General features: G+C 51.2%; 6 protein-coding genes across 14 annotated transcripts; 3 read left to right on the forward strand and 3 right to left on the reverse strand.

Annotated features, from left to right (window-relative positions):
• Positions 1–1,630: 1,630 nt before the first annotated feature.
• Positions 1,631–2,242, forward strand: H257_18712 (hypothetical protein; the record flags this gene model as incomplete). The annotated part of the gene is made up of 1 exon (XM_009847831.1): positions 1,631–2,242. One exon carries the CDS (start codon positions 1,631–1,633, stop codon positions 2,240–2,242), a length of 612 nt encoding a protein of 203 aa, XP_009846133.1.
• Positions 2,243–3,379: 1,137 nt separating this feature from the next.
• On the reverse strand, positions 3,380–4,247 carry H257_18713 (hypothetical protein). The gene is made up of 2 exons (XM_009847832.1): positions 3,824–4,247; positions 3,380–3,780 (listed from the first exon to the last, which is right to left on the reverse strand). The coding sequence occupies exons 1-2, from the start codon at positions 4,176–4,178 to the stop codon at positions 3,521–3,523; spliced, it is 615 nt and encodes a 204-aa protein (XP_009846134.1). The 5' UTR covers positions 4,179–4,247; the 3' UTR covers positions 3,380–3,520.
• A 151-nt stretch (positions 4,248–4,398) lies between these two features.
• On the forward strand, positions 4,399–6,696 carry H257_18714. Of its 2 annotated transcripts, XM_009847833.1 has the most exons (7): positions 4,399–5,028; positions 5,098–5,132; positions 5,203–5,391; positions 5,535–5,692; positions 5,743–5,813; positions 5,872–6,063; positions 6,141–6,696. In XM_009847833.1, the coding sequence occupies exons 1-7, from the start codon at positions 4,528–4,530 to the stop codon at positions 6,234–6,236; spliced, it is 1,242 nt and encodes a 413-aa protein (XP_009846135.1). In that variant the 5' UTR covers positions 4,399–4,527; the 3' UTR covers positions 6,237–6,696. The 2 variants fall into 2 exon arrangements, with proteins under 2 accessions (XP_009846135.1, XP_009846136.1); XM_009847834.1 differs by having other exon boundaries at positions 5,743–6,063.
• On the reverse strand, positions 6,263–8,223 carry H257_18715 (TKL protein kinase). Of its 5 annotated transcripts, XM_009847835.1 has the most exons (6): positions 7,632–8,166; positions 7,542–7,576; positions 7,281–7,475; positions 7,070–7,221; positions 6,927–7,012; positions 6,263–6,877 (listed from the first exon to the last, which is right to left on the reverse strand). In XM_009847835.1, the coding sequence occupies exons 1-6, from the start codon at positions 8,151–8,153 to the stop codon at positions 6,641–6,643; spliced, it is 1,227 nt and encodes a 408-aa protein (XP_009846137.1). In that variant the 5' UTR covers positions 8,154–8,166; the 3' UTR covers positions 6,263–6,640. The 5 variants fall into 5 exon arrangements, with proteins under 5 accessions (XP_009846137.1, XP_009846141.1, XP_009846138.1 ...); XM_009847839.1 differs by having other exon boundaries at positions 7,070–7,475; positions 7,632–8,223; XM_009847836.1 differs by having other exon boundaries at positions 6,263–7,012; positions 7,632–8,201.
• Positions 8,224–8,874: 651 nt separating this feature from the next.
• On the forward strand, positions 8,875–9,907 carry H257_18716 (hypothetical protein). Of its 3 annotated transcripts, XM_009847841.1 has the most exons (3): positions 8,875–9,132; positions 9,178–9,413; positions 9,472–9,907. In XM_009847841.1, exons 2-3 carry the CDS (start codon positions 9,314–9,316, stop codon positions 9,798–9,800), a joined length of 429 nt encoding a protein of 142 aa, XP_009846143.1. In that variant the 5' UTR covers positions 8,875–9,132; positions 9,178–9,313; the 3' UTR covers positions 9,801–9,907. The 3 variants fall into 3 exon arrangements, with proteins under 3 accessions (XP_009846143.1, XP_009846142.1, XP_009846144.1); XM_009847840.1 differs by having other exon boundaries at positions 8,875–9,413; XM_009847842.1 differs by having other exon boundaries at positions 9,178–9,907.
• An 82-nt stretch (positions 9,908–9,989) lies between these two features.
• H257_18717 lies at positions 9,990–11,034 on the reverse strand. Of its 2 annotated transcripts, XM_009847843.1 has the most exons (2): positions 10,966–11,034; positions 9,990–10,883 (listed from the first exon to the last, which is right to left on the reverse strand). In XM_009847843.1, the coding sequence occupies exons 1-2, from the start codon at positions 11,003–11,005 to the stop codon at positions 10,087–10,089; spliced, it is 837 nt and encodes a 278-aa protein (XP_009846145.1). In that variant the 5' UTR covers positions 11,006–11,034; the 3' UTR covers positions 9,990–10,086. The 2 variants fall into 2 exon arrangements, with proteins under 2 accessions (XP_009846145.1, XP_009846146.1); XM_009847844.1 differs by having other exon boundaries at positions 10,026–11,034.
• Positions 11,035–11,876: the final 842 nt, after the last annotated feature.

Here is an 11,876-nt window from a genome sequence, read left to right on the forward strand (position 1 = left end):
TGTTGCATTGTCTAGAACGTTATTCACTTATTTGGACCAAACGGTCTTGTTATCACATTTTCCTCAATATATACCACTTGAAAGTATGCATGCTAGAATGCGATACTTGCAGGAGTACGAAGCGAATGTCTGCTTAGGAAAGTTCACAATTCGTCCTTTTTCCAGTCTTTACTATTTTTTCGCATGCAATATCTACTTATTTTATGGGGTTTCTCGTTGTTTTCTCGTGTAACATCTACATCTATGCAAGGTTAAGGCCGGGGCGCCAATGGCAGGAAGTGAGCAATGCAGTTGAGGATGTGGAATCGCCACAATGCCATGTCGTCATGCTCAAAAGGGCCAATGCTGTAGGTCTGAATGAATTGCTTTGCAGCAATACAAACGAAGACTCCGCAATCATAGCCGTTGTGTTGTTGGGGCCAAGGAATCTCCATGTCGTGTAATTGACCTTGACACCATCCAGGGTATCGACAAAGCGTTGCAAGGTCGTCAGGACTGTCGGACGGGGACTGTGCAATGAGTTGTAGAAGCCGTAACGCTGGTGGGTAAAATCGAGGATAACAAGTATCCAGTGACCAGGAACAAGATGGGATAGATCATACATCGCGTTTGAGCGCGCGGTAGGATGACCTCCTTAAGATTCGGGTGGCTTGTTCGAGACTTGGATCGTTCGTCATGCTCTCGAAGAAGTGATTGTCCAAAAAGGCACATCTTGGCATAAATTGCACCAGGCTCGCCATGAAACGGTTAATCACGTCCTCACCAATCCAGGCATCTAGTGAAAGAAGCGATTCCAAGTTGAGATCGCGACCCCGGGCCATCGAAACGCAACTTAATAATCTCTCCACGCAAGACAAGTCTGGGAGCGCCCGACGCTTCGCTTTGCCTTTGTTTGCCTTTGTTTCGAGGAGGCGGAAAACTCAACGACAACGTTTCAAGGGCGTCGTCTATGGAGGTGCTGTGGTGCTGCAATGATGCTTGTGAGAACAATTCCTCGATACCACGTTTGTGACATGCAATATGCGTGCGAATTACTTAAGTACAGTACATCACTGGTGCTTTGTCGCAACTGCAATGACATTGCATCACAGAGTAGTACCGTTTAAATCCACGGTGAATTGCTACGGCACTAGAGATATTTTACAGTTATACGTATAGTACTTGCATCGTAGCGATTATCGTTGATAATCATCGCAAATTTCCCAAAACTAGAGTAATCGAACAAAAGGCGTCGATTATTTTTACGGCAAAAAAAGCCAGGAGTAACAATTCTCAGTTTACGTTATCGGCATTGCACACCGAGTGATACCATTTTGATCTCTCAACTTTGGACAGTATAAATGCGGCACTTGCAGAGGTCAATGTGCGCGGGTTAAGCAAGACACGATCGTCAGGTTTTCACCCTCAGTAGAGTCTGGCGAACAACTCGAATAGAGTTGTACCACAGGTGTTTTACAACAATAACAATGCATGACGAATTGACAAGAGAGAGTCGGATGCGGACGTTGTGAGTAAACCTACCAGGTAGTCATAGTTGGTTTTGGTGTTGTTGTTGGAAGCACATTTTCGCATTCGACACCACTTTCACAAGTCATGAAAGTACACACGTGCATCTTTGCGGTGTCATTAGCTGTGGCGACCTTCCGCGAGGCGGCGGCAATTGGACAACAATGGGTACAGCACCCGTGCACCTAAAACGTGGACACCTGCACCTACGATTGTCGACTACATCACGCGCAATCCTACGACCACGGAATCGCCTGAACCTACCGATGAACCCGAACCTACTGATGAACCTGAGCCAACAGAGCAACCAGAAGTACCGGAACCGACTAATGGCTACTCAACCCGTGCTCCTCGTACGAGTACAACAATCCGACCTTCAACATCGCCGACAACTATCACCCCGACGACCACCAACACCGCATCTCCTGCAACCACCGCCGTATACGCTACTACCACGGTGAATCCGAAGACCACCCGTCACACTACCACCACCACGGCTAAGCCCACCACCACTACCGCCAAGCCCACGACGACCTCAGCAAAGCCCACGACCACCACTGCCACCTCCACTACCACGACGGCTAAGCCTACCACAGCAGCGACGTACCAAACCCTTCCACCTCGTACTACCACTACGGCTACGCCTACCATCACCACTTCCAAGCCAACCACGACCACCTCCAAGCCCACGTCCACCACTGCCATTCCCCTGTGCCATTCCCACTACCACGGCTAAGCCCACCACCACTACTGCCAAGCTCACGACCACCACTGCCATTCCCACTACCACCACTTTGAATCCTACCACTACCACGGCTAAGCCCACCACCACCTCCAAGCACACGACTACCACTGCCACCCCACTACCACGACGACTATGCCTACCACAACAGCGACGTACCAAACCCTTCCACCTTGCGCTACTGCCACTGTAGCACTGCGGGAGGAAGCGTGTGTAGTTGAGGGCAAAATGCATAATGAATTAACAGAAGGTCTACAAAGATCTCCTTAATCCTCATCACTATGAAATCTTAATCTACTTCACTACTTCTACACTAATATGCACTTTTGTATACAATGGATGTGGGTGCGGTTGAGACATTGGGGGAACTTCACTAGACTAGCGATTCTAGCGATTCTAAGCCATATTTGCCCTTGAGACACATTCCAGGCAAGCATTAGCTAGGGTGCGTCATGAGCCAGGTACTTAGGAGCTGGGTACGGGCAAGGTGGTGGCAAGCCGTTAACCCACCTGTCACATCGCTACAGCCACTGCAAAGCCCTCCACAGCAGATGGATATCATACGCTACCACCTCGCACTACAACGTCCGCGCCTACGACCACCACGGCGAAACCTAGTGCGACGCCGACTGTGACGCCCCAACCAACTTCAAACTACGAAACAGAGCGCCCTAAAACCACTGTGGCCCCCCAGCCAACGTACGCCACGTCGGCCCCTCGCCCAACGTCGTCTGGATATTCAATAACGTTAGGATAACTTGCACAGGCAAGAATCGAATGTGTTGATTTTGAATAGTTCATCCAAGTCCACACGAAACCTTGCATTTTCCTCGCTTGAGACACTTATGTATATTATTATGCTATGGCCTACATACTATTAATAGTACAGTACTACAGTAGTATTCCTTTAACAGTTAATCTACCCTTCGGCTACTGTATTGGGTGAATATAATTGCTACTGTATGATACAACGTATACAATGTTCCACGATGTATCATACACTTCGAAGTATCATTTATCATATCTTAAAAAGAATACTAATGTTTTTTATACTTGAAGTAGTAACGTACTACCGGTACGTAGTATATTATATATATGAAAGTTATATGGACCGCCAGATAATAGATCGTATATATATATATATGTATATATATATGAAGTAGTAACGTTATATGGACCACCAGATAATAGATTGTTACCCAACAAATAGGATGCTACCACGTCGCATGATCGCTTATACTAGATACAACATAACGAGAAATTCATTGACGATTACTGCGGCTGCGTGGTCAGGAAGATCGCAAAGTGCAGCGCCGCCCCAATGCCTTCGACAATGACGATCCACGTCGGGAGTTGGAAAAACTGAAAGTTCTGAGCGCTCAGGGCAAACAAGAACAGCAACGTGAAGCCGCGGCCGAGGTAGTTGCCAAGGAACGGGAACCACGTGTCCAACGTGATCCCGAACACGATGCTTTTCAAGTCGTACAGGACCAAGCCCGCACCAAATGCCATGAGGTATAGCCCCAAGATGACTACATCTGACGTTAGACATACATCGAAGGTACGTCGACATACCCGACGAGAGGCTCAAGTGCAGCAGGATGCCGAACCCTTGGATGACTGTGAGACCCGCGACGATCGTGTAGATGCCGCTGACCCACACGTCCAAACGCGCACCCAGCGGAGACAAGTTGGATCTCGAGTTGTTTGCTTGGGGCCAGCCGCTTTCGTGGCCCGAAAAGCTGTCGGAAGGGTCGTATTGAGGAACCGCGTATGGATTCAGCCCGCCAGATGGCACCGAAGCCACGTATGGCACGTTGGCCGTACCCACAGGAAGCGATGTATCGTTTTTCTTCGGTCCCGCTGCCGCAGGGGCGGAATCGTCCACGAGCGGCGCCTTCAAGCTGTTGTCGTCGACGTGGCCGTGCATGACGCGAGTGCGACGAAGCGAACAATACGCAAAACCCCCGAAGAATATCCAATCGTCCGGATACCTAGGAAATTAAAGTGCGTATTTGTATTTTAAATATATGAAAACACATTTTAAATATTTTTGAAACGACATACTAGAATTTAAAACGTTTTGACTACCTGGCGTTGGAGGAAATTATCCGTACAGAATCAGCTCGACTATAGTTTAAAACAGGGTTGTTCAATTTAAAACGACAAAGCACATCCGGTTACTGTATCCGGCATGTGTCAAGGTTGGTAACGCGGCGTCGTCCTTTACATACCGACGGCGACTGCGTTGCGCAGTTTACGAGTGGTCGATCAACAGGATGGGGTGCGGACCCAGCAAAGAAGTGGAAGGCCGTGTGTACACTCCAGTGCAGACACAACCACCGCCTGAACCTGTGGCACATCCCCTTCGTGCGGCAGTGCCGAAGCCCGTCGTGGCCATGGCGCTGCCTACCCCCGCGTCGGTGCCACCGCCCGTAATCGTACCCAAAGACAATCAACTGATCAGACAACAACAGAAGCAGCTCGCGCAAACGGGCACTGTGACGTTCACCGAGTTCAAGGATGGCGAAAAGGTTGTCGTGGACTCGATCTTGGACTCGAAGATCCACTTGCGAATGGCGGCAATCAACTTTAAGGAACTCAAGCTGCAAAAGATCATTGGCCAAGGCGCGTTTGGCGAAGTGATCAAGGGCACATACCACGGCACGCCCGTTGTCGTGAAGCGTATGGTGCGGCAGAAGATAGACCCGGACAACATTCGCATGTTTGCCGACGAGATTCAGCTCATGATGAACCTTCGTCACCCCAACATCGTCCAGGTACATATATACATACCTATGTCTACGTCAAACCAACGTAATCGGGCTTCTTATCCTCGTACTTGGTAGTTTATCGGCGCCAGTTGGAACTCGTACTCCAACATGTTTGTGCACATCCTACCATACCACATACCTCGCCGTCCATATCCCTGACGTGTGCTATGTACTACGTAGCTGCTTTGTAACCGAGTTCCTCGACCGCGGTGACTTGTACTCGGTGTTGAAGAACCCGCGCATCCAGCTGTCGTGGAAGCAACCCCTGCTGTCCATGGCCATCGACATCTCCCGCGGGATGGCGTACTTGCACTCCATGGACCCGCCCATCATCCACCGCGACCTCAAAAGCATGAATATCCTCGTCAGGTGTTGTGCCCTTTCCACGAAATCAGAGTGTCGGTCTTCTTTTTGTGGCCATTCTATTGAAAAAGTCGCGACGAGTGATGGTCAATCGGTTATTTTTTCCATGTTTACACAGGAGTGTTGATCCTTGTTTCGACAAATGATAGTTCGTCGTTTGGCGCAAAGATTTCCGACTTTGGGCTAAGTCGGGAAAAGGTGCTGGACGACACGATGAGTGTCACCGGTACGCCGCTGTGGCTGCCGCCAGAGATGATCCGCGCCGAGCGGTACTCGGAGAAGGCCGACGTGTACAGCTTTGGCATCGGTATGTCTCCATGATCTCACACGCATCCCGTCGTTCACCGCGCCGTCTAGTGTTGACTGAACTCGATACTCGCCGCATCCCGTACCACGACATCAAGAACACTGGCACGTCCAAGAAGCGCGTAGGGCTCTCCCCCTCTAGCGGAACATGAAGATGTTGATATGCTATATGATTGCTAGATTGCCGGCAGCACGCTCATGCACATGGTCGCATACAAGCAGCTGCGACCCAACATGAGCGCGACGTGCCTCGACAGCGTGCGCGACTTGTTTGTCCGGTGCACGTCCGACGACCCCGACATGCGACCGACGTTTGAAGACATTATGATCGACCTGGAAACACATGTCAAGCGCGAGATTCTGCAGCGCGCGGTGCGTACATATCACGTCGTGATATCCACAAGATGATGATGGCGATGGAGGGGTTCACATGGTGTCGATGTATGTAGGTGAACGACGCGATTCTCGTCGACCTGAACGACCCCCTTGTCGCACAAGAGCTAGGCGTCAACCATGTGACACAGTACACGGACAACTCGGAGTGATTGATCGCTGCTGCATCTGGAAGTTGCCGTCGTGCATAGCAGTCGTTTACGAACAATTTATGTATATGTGTGGTCACCCAAGTACATACTGTAGCATGCCAGTGACTGCCGATATACTGGCGTGGCTGTATTTCGTTCGACGGGATAGTGAGCCTTGCACCAAGTTAGCTAGCTAGAATCGGCACAAGGATGCACCAAAGGAAGGCGGCGGTAGATGCTGATTGTCATGTCAGGGTTGCCTGGGGGGATGAATGGACGGTGGACGTGCGCCTGCCTTCATGCGGCATGGCGTTCCTTTCACGTCAAAGAGCGTTTTCCGCGGATGAGGATGCAGAGGATCGACGTGTGTGTGTCGTTGCAGTCGGTTGGGCGTCGTCGCACGGATTGCTGGGTTGTTCGATTTCTCACGACGGCCAGAAGTGGCCTCCCCCAGACGAAGGAAATCGCGCATGCACTTCGTCTTGGACGTCTTGCTTTAAGAACGTCACGATGTCGGCAAAGCTCGGACGGTCAGACGGCGTGGCGCTCACACATCGTGTGAACAGCGCCCGGACGGTCGCGAGGCCGTTCACGGCCATCTGGGGCCGGAGTCCGTCGGTGGCAATGCGTCGGAGCAGTTCCGTCGACGCTCTGGTTGCTTTCTACCACCACTCTCCGTCATGCACATGTCATCGTCATCGCAAGGTCTACCTCCATGCTCCCGTGCTTTGTCGACCGAAGGTGGCGGCTGCCCATGTCCTCGTACGGAAGTTTGCTCGTGTCCATTTCAGAAAGCACTACATACATTCCCACGTATATGAGTGTTTGTCCCGTGTTCTTTTTACAGTACGTACAAATGCCAAAGCTGAACACATCCGCCGATTTGCCTGACGCGAGCCCGAGGATCCGCTCCGGCGCCATCCACCTCGTCCCACCGACGCCAGAGCTTCCTAGCGCGGACAACGGAGTCGACGCAACGTCGGCGACCTTGCCAACATAGTTGGAGCTACCAGGATATGCCATGATCCTCCCGTCGGTACAGAAGGCGACGAAGGAGAGAGGTACCTGACATGCACATGCATGCTCTGTAGGTCGCGATGCAGCACAGGTGGATCCATTGCATGCAGATACATCATGCCCGTCGCGACATCTGTGGCAATGCGAAGCAAGTGCTTGTGCCATGCCAATTTGTACTTGGAGCTACGCAGCATCGAGTACAAGTCGCCGCGCTGGGGCAGCTCCATTACAAGGCAACAACAGCTATTCCAGTAAAAAACGTAATTAAGATAACGCCATCCGATATGGACGTCAGAGTGACGACGATACCTTGACGGCGACGCTGTCCAAGAGGCCCCGATAAACTACCCAGCAGTAGAAATTACATCATGCTTCGTACAGTCATGTTGAACGATGTACCTGAACGATGTTGGGGTGCTCCAGCCGCATGAGCAACTGAACGTCGTCCTTGAAGATGCGAAGGCGGCGGTCGTTGAGCTTGGACGCGTCCAAGCGATGGACGACCACCGGCATGGCTTGGTAGGTTGCGCGATGGACGTTTCCGAAGATCCCCGCAGCTCGACTGGCGCTTTGAAGTTGGAGATGTTCGTATGGAATGGAAATTGCCGCGAGCAACGGGTCTGTGTCGAGGTCCTCGATCCACGAAGGCCGACACGTCGACATGGAGGGCTTGACGATGATCGTGTGGTGGTGGTCACCTGTCACAATGGAGGACGACGATTGCGACGAGTGGGATGTGTCGATGTCTGTTGCTGTGGTGATGATTGTTGGGTCGACATGGCTCGACTCGAGGACATAGCAAGCGTCGTTGGTGTTGGCGGTAGGGTGCTGCTGTAGGTCGTGCGCCTTCACGTGACCCCCTGCGCTTGCTGCCACATCTGCGGGTTCGTCGGACCTGGAGTGGGAACACACGCATCCCATGTTCAAAAGTGCGAGCTTGTACTGATTGTGGTGTTCATGGTGCTGGCCTCACCACCATCGCCATACCCGCCACACTCCCATTACATGCACGGAGGTTGGTTCACATTGCGCACCGTAGTCGGTCCAAATAGCTGGACATAAATATCCAATCAATAGTATCACTTTACCAATACAAGTATCATTTTTGTATTTTCGACCAATCCACAGCCAGAGTACAGCAATAAAGTGATGTCTCGGTCAAAATAGTTGTTCTCGACCCTGAGAAAAACAAATCACCCCATGATTTCCCATCCCAGATCGTTCTGCCGTGCATCTTGCTTGCACAGCGCAGCCATGTGGCGGTCGTGCGTAATGCAACCAACCCCAGCAACCAAGGGGCCTGTCTTGCAAAGGAGCTTGATGCATACCGTATCATCGTACTTGTGTTCGTTCAGTGTATAACACGAGCGTTCAGCTTGGTGCTACAGTAGCTAGCGAACATGAAGCCAGCTACAGCTTCCAGTGATGGCCTGCACCCAGTGTGTGTACATTGGTGCATGTTGGTTCGCAGGGCTGTGTGTACAAGCTCACGCTGCTGTTTCGCAATTGGGATGGTCGGGTATGTATACGTACATAGTATAGTGGTAATGCAATAATCCTATCAGCACGACAGACGCACACACACACACCTATACTTACAAGTAGGTGTAGTTCGTTATTATCGATGTACACTGCCCCCATAGTTGCGGATACAGAGCAAGGTAACGACAGCCGAGCACGTCATTTTCTTTCGTTCAGCGACCCACTGGTGGATCTGGTCGTTTTGCCTTGGCAGTTGCCACCAAATGTAGCCGCCGGCTACAACCGTGAAGCCGTATAGCATGGCCAAATGCAGCACGCCATGTCCAAGTGTATGACTTGATGCGTGCAACAGATCCTGCAGGTACCACCACAGCTAACGCCAGAGCTGCATGAAACCTTTGCCGACAAGTCGGGCCTTGTAAGTGCCATCGGCTTTGAGTTGAATGACCCAGCGACACAGTAGAACCGGCTCGTCATGGCGATCGCCAGAGCTGTCCATCAACCAGGCGGCGCCGCCCGATTACTACTGTACACGAGCAGAAGAGTGGTGATACTCCTTGTCCAGTACGTGTGCACGGGTACGACTGGAATGTGCGGTCATGTGCTTGGCTTTGTATGTGGCGTTGAATTGTACCGGGAGCCGTCCTTGTGATCTACGACGTGTGGCGCAACCTGTGGCTTGTCCTGGCCACGAATCAAGTACGATATGTGAGATTTATGGTCACGCAATTCGTGACCACTCTGTCGTTTGTGGAAGTGCGTAAGCACATCGACGACAACGTGGCGCGTATCAACAAGGACGCGATGGCGTTCACGCTGTTGCGAACCATGGCTGAACAAGTGGGCTTGCGTGAATTGGATCGTGTTTTGATGTGGAGGTTCACAGCGTACGATGACTGTGAAGTCGCGACGTACTTAGCCACTTTGCACGGCATCACCGTTGGAGTCGCAGGCGTACTGTGGTGGGCCCTGCCAAGTCAAAAGGACCACGTCCACCAGTGGGTGACACAAGGACGAAGGTACCCGAGGGTAGCTCTCCTTGTCCTTATAGCTGCGATCGTCAAGAGCATGTGCTTATTATTATAACAACACGCGGGCATAGTCTAATAACAAAGCAGTCTATTGTATTGTTGCCAACTACTGGCGATAATGCTGAGCTTCGTAACATGTAGACGAGTGTCGTTGAAGGAACAATCAATTAGGTGTCGCTGGTTTCACTGTATATCCATTGGACGAGCCCCCCCCTAACATCCCCCACCCCCCCGGCTTTTGAATCTCGTGATGAAATTAGTATTACTACGACGTAGTAGTAGTTTGAAATACTCTGAGTAGCTAAGACACTGACATGCTATTTGGAACCAACACGTTCTTGTTACTGAAACCCTTTCCATCCATGTTTCGTAGCGACGGCGTGCCGATGGTCCCAGTCTTTGCAGCAGTACTTGTCCACACACGGATTGCCTTCAACACACGAACAGGACTCGACCTTTTCCCGCACGAGAGTCATCCGTTGCCGCTCCTCTTTCTCCACCCGATCCTTCGCCTTCCCCGCAGAAAACTCGGCCTGCCGCTTCTCATACGCTGCACGCTCGGCCGCGTCTTCTTCAATGTGGATCCAGTACGTGGCCCCGACCTCCAGGTCTTGGTACACTCCCAAGGGCGCTTCGTGAACCATGGGCCGATCGGTTAACCCTTGGGCTTCAAAGGAAAAGTCGGACGGACTGAATCGACTCAAGTGCAAAGTGCTGTTGGGGAACACCCCAGAGAGAAAGTACTGGCCGTCAATGGCTTGCGCGGTGGTGCTGCCTCCGGATATGGCAAACTCTTTGGTGTAGTGGTTGTAGCGAACAAGTACCTTGCCATCTTGCTGTTTGGAGGTCTCGGTCACGGGTGGCTCCAGTGCAGCGAGTGGCGGTGAGCGGGGCTCGGCTAACGACACACCTGATTCGGGGGGAGGAGGTGTTGTCCTGAGTTGCTCGTTGTCGTTATGTACACTGCGAGGCTGACACGACTGCTTCTTGGACGGATTTGTAGCTGGCTTGACATGCGCTTTCCTAGTCTTCGCAGCACTAATCTGTGGCAGCTTGGTCGATGACGTTGCCGGTTTCGCTCCGCTGAATGTCCCACTGGGCAAGTTCTTTCCCTTGGGGCAAATGCAACCTCGATTGCCTGGCCCAAGTGAGAGAGACCAACCATCTTTAGTCATACATACAGGTATTATGTATGTACTTGCAACACTGTCTGTACCTACCTTGGCAGCGCTTGAGTGTACATGTCGACCGTGCACTCATGCGTTTGCCATGGCAATTATTAATGTTATGTAGAATTGGATAGTAGTGCCCACGGTCGGTTTCAGAGCCGTTACACATGCACTGTGCACTTTTTCGTGAGTCAAGGTGGCATCGAAGAACTAACTGGTATAATACATACTCCAAAGTACTAGTACAATGTACCACGTACAGTAGTATCACTGAAGTACATACTAACAGTAAGTAGTATTAATAGTACAGTACAGTATTGTCGATTTGCTGGGAATTTCCGAATATGGAGAGGTTCAGAGCCCAATTTCATAAACCACGCGACGGCGTTTGATTGGTTCGTCTGTGAGTTTGGCAGTTTCACATCTGCGCGCCATTTCCAAACACACGCCCTTCTGGCAGCTTGTCGATACCATGAGCGCTATTATGTTGTCTTCCACCGACAAGCCAGCCCCAACACTATGATGCTACTGTATTCCTCTACGACTACTACTTCCTAGGGATGAAGAAGTCTTGTTTGGCAGTCATCTATGGGAAGGACGAGAAAACGATTCATTTCACTCCACGACACACCACCACAGTCGAACGTTGCCAACCTGACAGCGGACGTGTTGCGCTGACCGACAGTCTTTTTGACCATAGGCTCAAGTGTGAGCTCGTACAACGAGGTTGAGTGCGCCCCCACCTCTGGTTGTGGGCTTGGACGTGGGCTTTGTGAGGACATCGTGTTCCTCGCGGGAGTGTCTGCAAGTTTGTGTCCGCATGTATGTTGTGGAGTGAGTTGCAGTGCGTCACGTTTTCTGAGTAGCCAATCATATTCTAGTATGAATGGATTAGCCAATGGGCGAGGTTTTTGATAGGTTCAGTCGGCGAGATTCGATTCGACGGAATCTGGAATTCTGTA

This window comes from Aphanomyces astaci (assembly GCF_000520075.1).
Source record: "Aphanomyces astaci strain APO3 unplaced genomic scaffold supercont1.205, whole genome shotgun sequence".
NCBI classification, from domain to species: domain Eukaryota; phylum Oomycota; class Saprolegniomycetes; order Saprolegniales; family Verrucalvaceae; genus Aphanomyces; species Aphanomyces astaci.

Bases quoted from the DNA above. Each gene is read 5' to 3' on its own strand.
- H257_18713 (XM_009847832.1), bottom strand. From the start codon at position 4,178: ATGCACGGCCACGTCGACGACAACAGCTTGAAGGCGCCGCTCGTGGAC. The intron at 3,781-3,823 runs GTATGTCGACGT...CGTCAGATGTAG, and splicing joins GCACTTGAGCCTCTCGTCGG to TCATCTTGGGGCTATACCTC.
- H257_18714 (XM_009847833.1), top strand. From the start codon at position 4,528: ATGGGGTGCGGACCCAGCAAAGAAGTGGAAGGCCGTGTGTACACTCCA. The intron at 5,029-5,097 runs GTACATATATAC...CGTACTTGGTAG, and splicing joins GTCACCCCAACATCGTCCAG to TTTATCGGCGCCAGTTGGAA. The intron at 6,064-6,140 runs GTGCGTACATAT...CGATGTATGTAG, and splicing joins GCGAGATTCTGCAGCGCGCG to GTGAACGACGCGATTCTCGT.
- H257_18715 (XM_009847835.1), bottom strand. From the start codon at position 8,153: ATGGGATGCGTGTGTTCCCACTCCAGGTCCGACGAACCCGCAGATGTG. The intron at 7,476-7,541 runs GTATCGTCGTCA...TTACTGGAATAG, and splicing joins TGGACAGCGTCGCCGTCAAG to CTGTTGTTGCCTTGTAATGG. The intron at 6,878-6,926 runs GTAGACCTTGCG...GAGTGGTGGTAG, and splicing joins CAAAGCACGGGAGCATGGAG to AAAGCAACCAGAGCGTCGAC.
- H257_18716 (XM_009847840.1), top strand. From the start codon at position 9,314: ATGTGCTTGGCTTTGTATGTGGCGTTGAATTGTACCGGGAGCCGTCCT. The intron at 9,414-9,471 runs GTACGATATGTG...CGTTTGTGGAAG, and splicing joins TTGTCCTGGCCACGAATCAA to TGCGTAAGCACATCGACGAC.
- H257_18717 (XM_009847843.1), bottom strand. From the start codon at position 11,005: ATGAGTGCACGGTCGACATGTACACTCAAGCGCTGCCAAG. The intron at 10,884-10,965 runs GTAGGTACAGAC...CACTTGGGCCAG, and splicing joins TACACTCAAGCGCTGCCAAG to GCAATCGAGGTTGCATTTGC.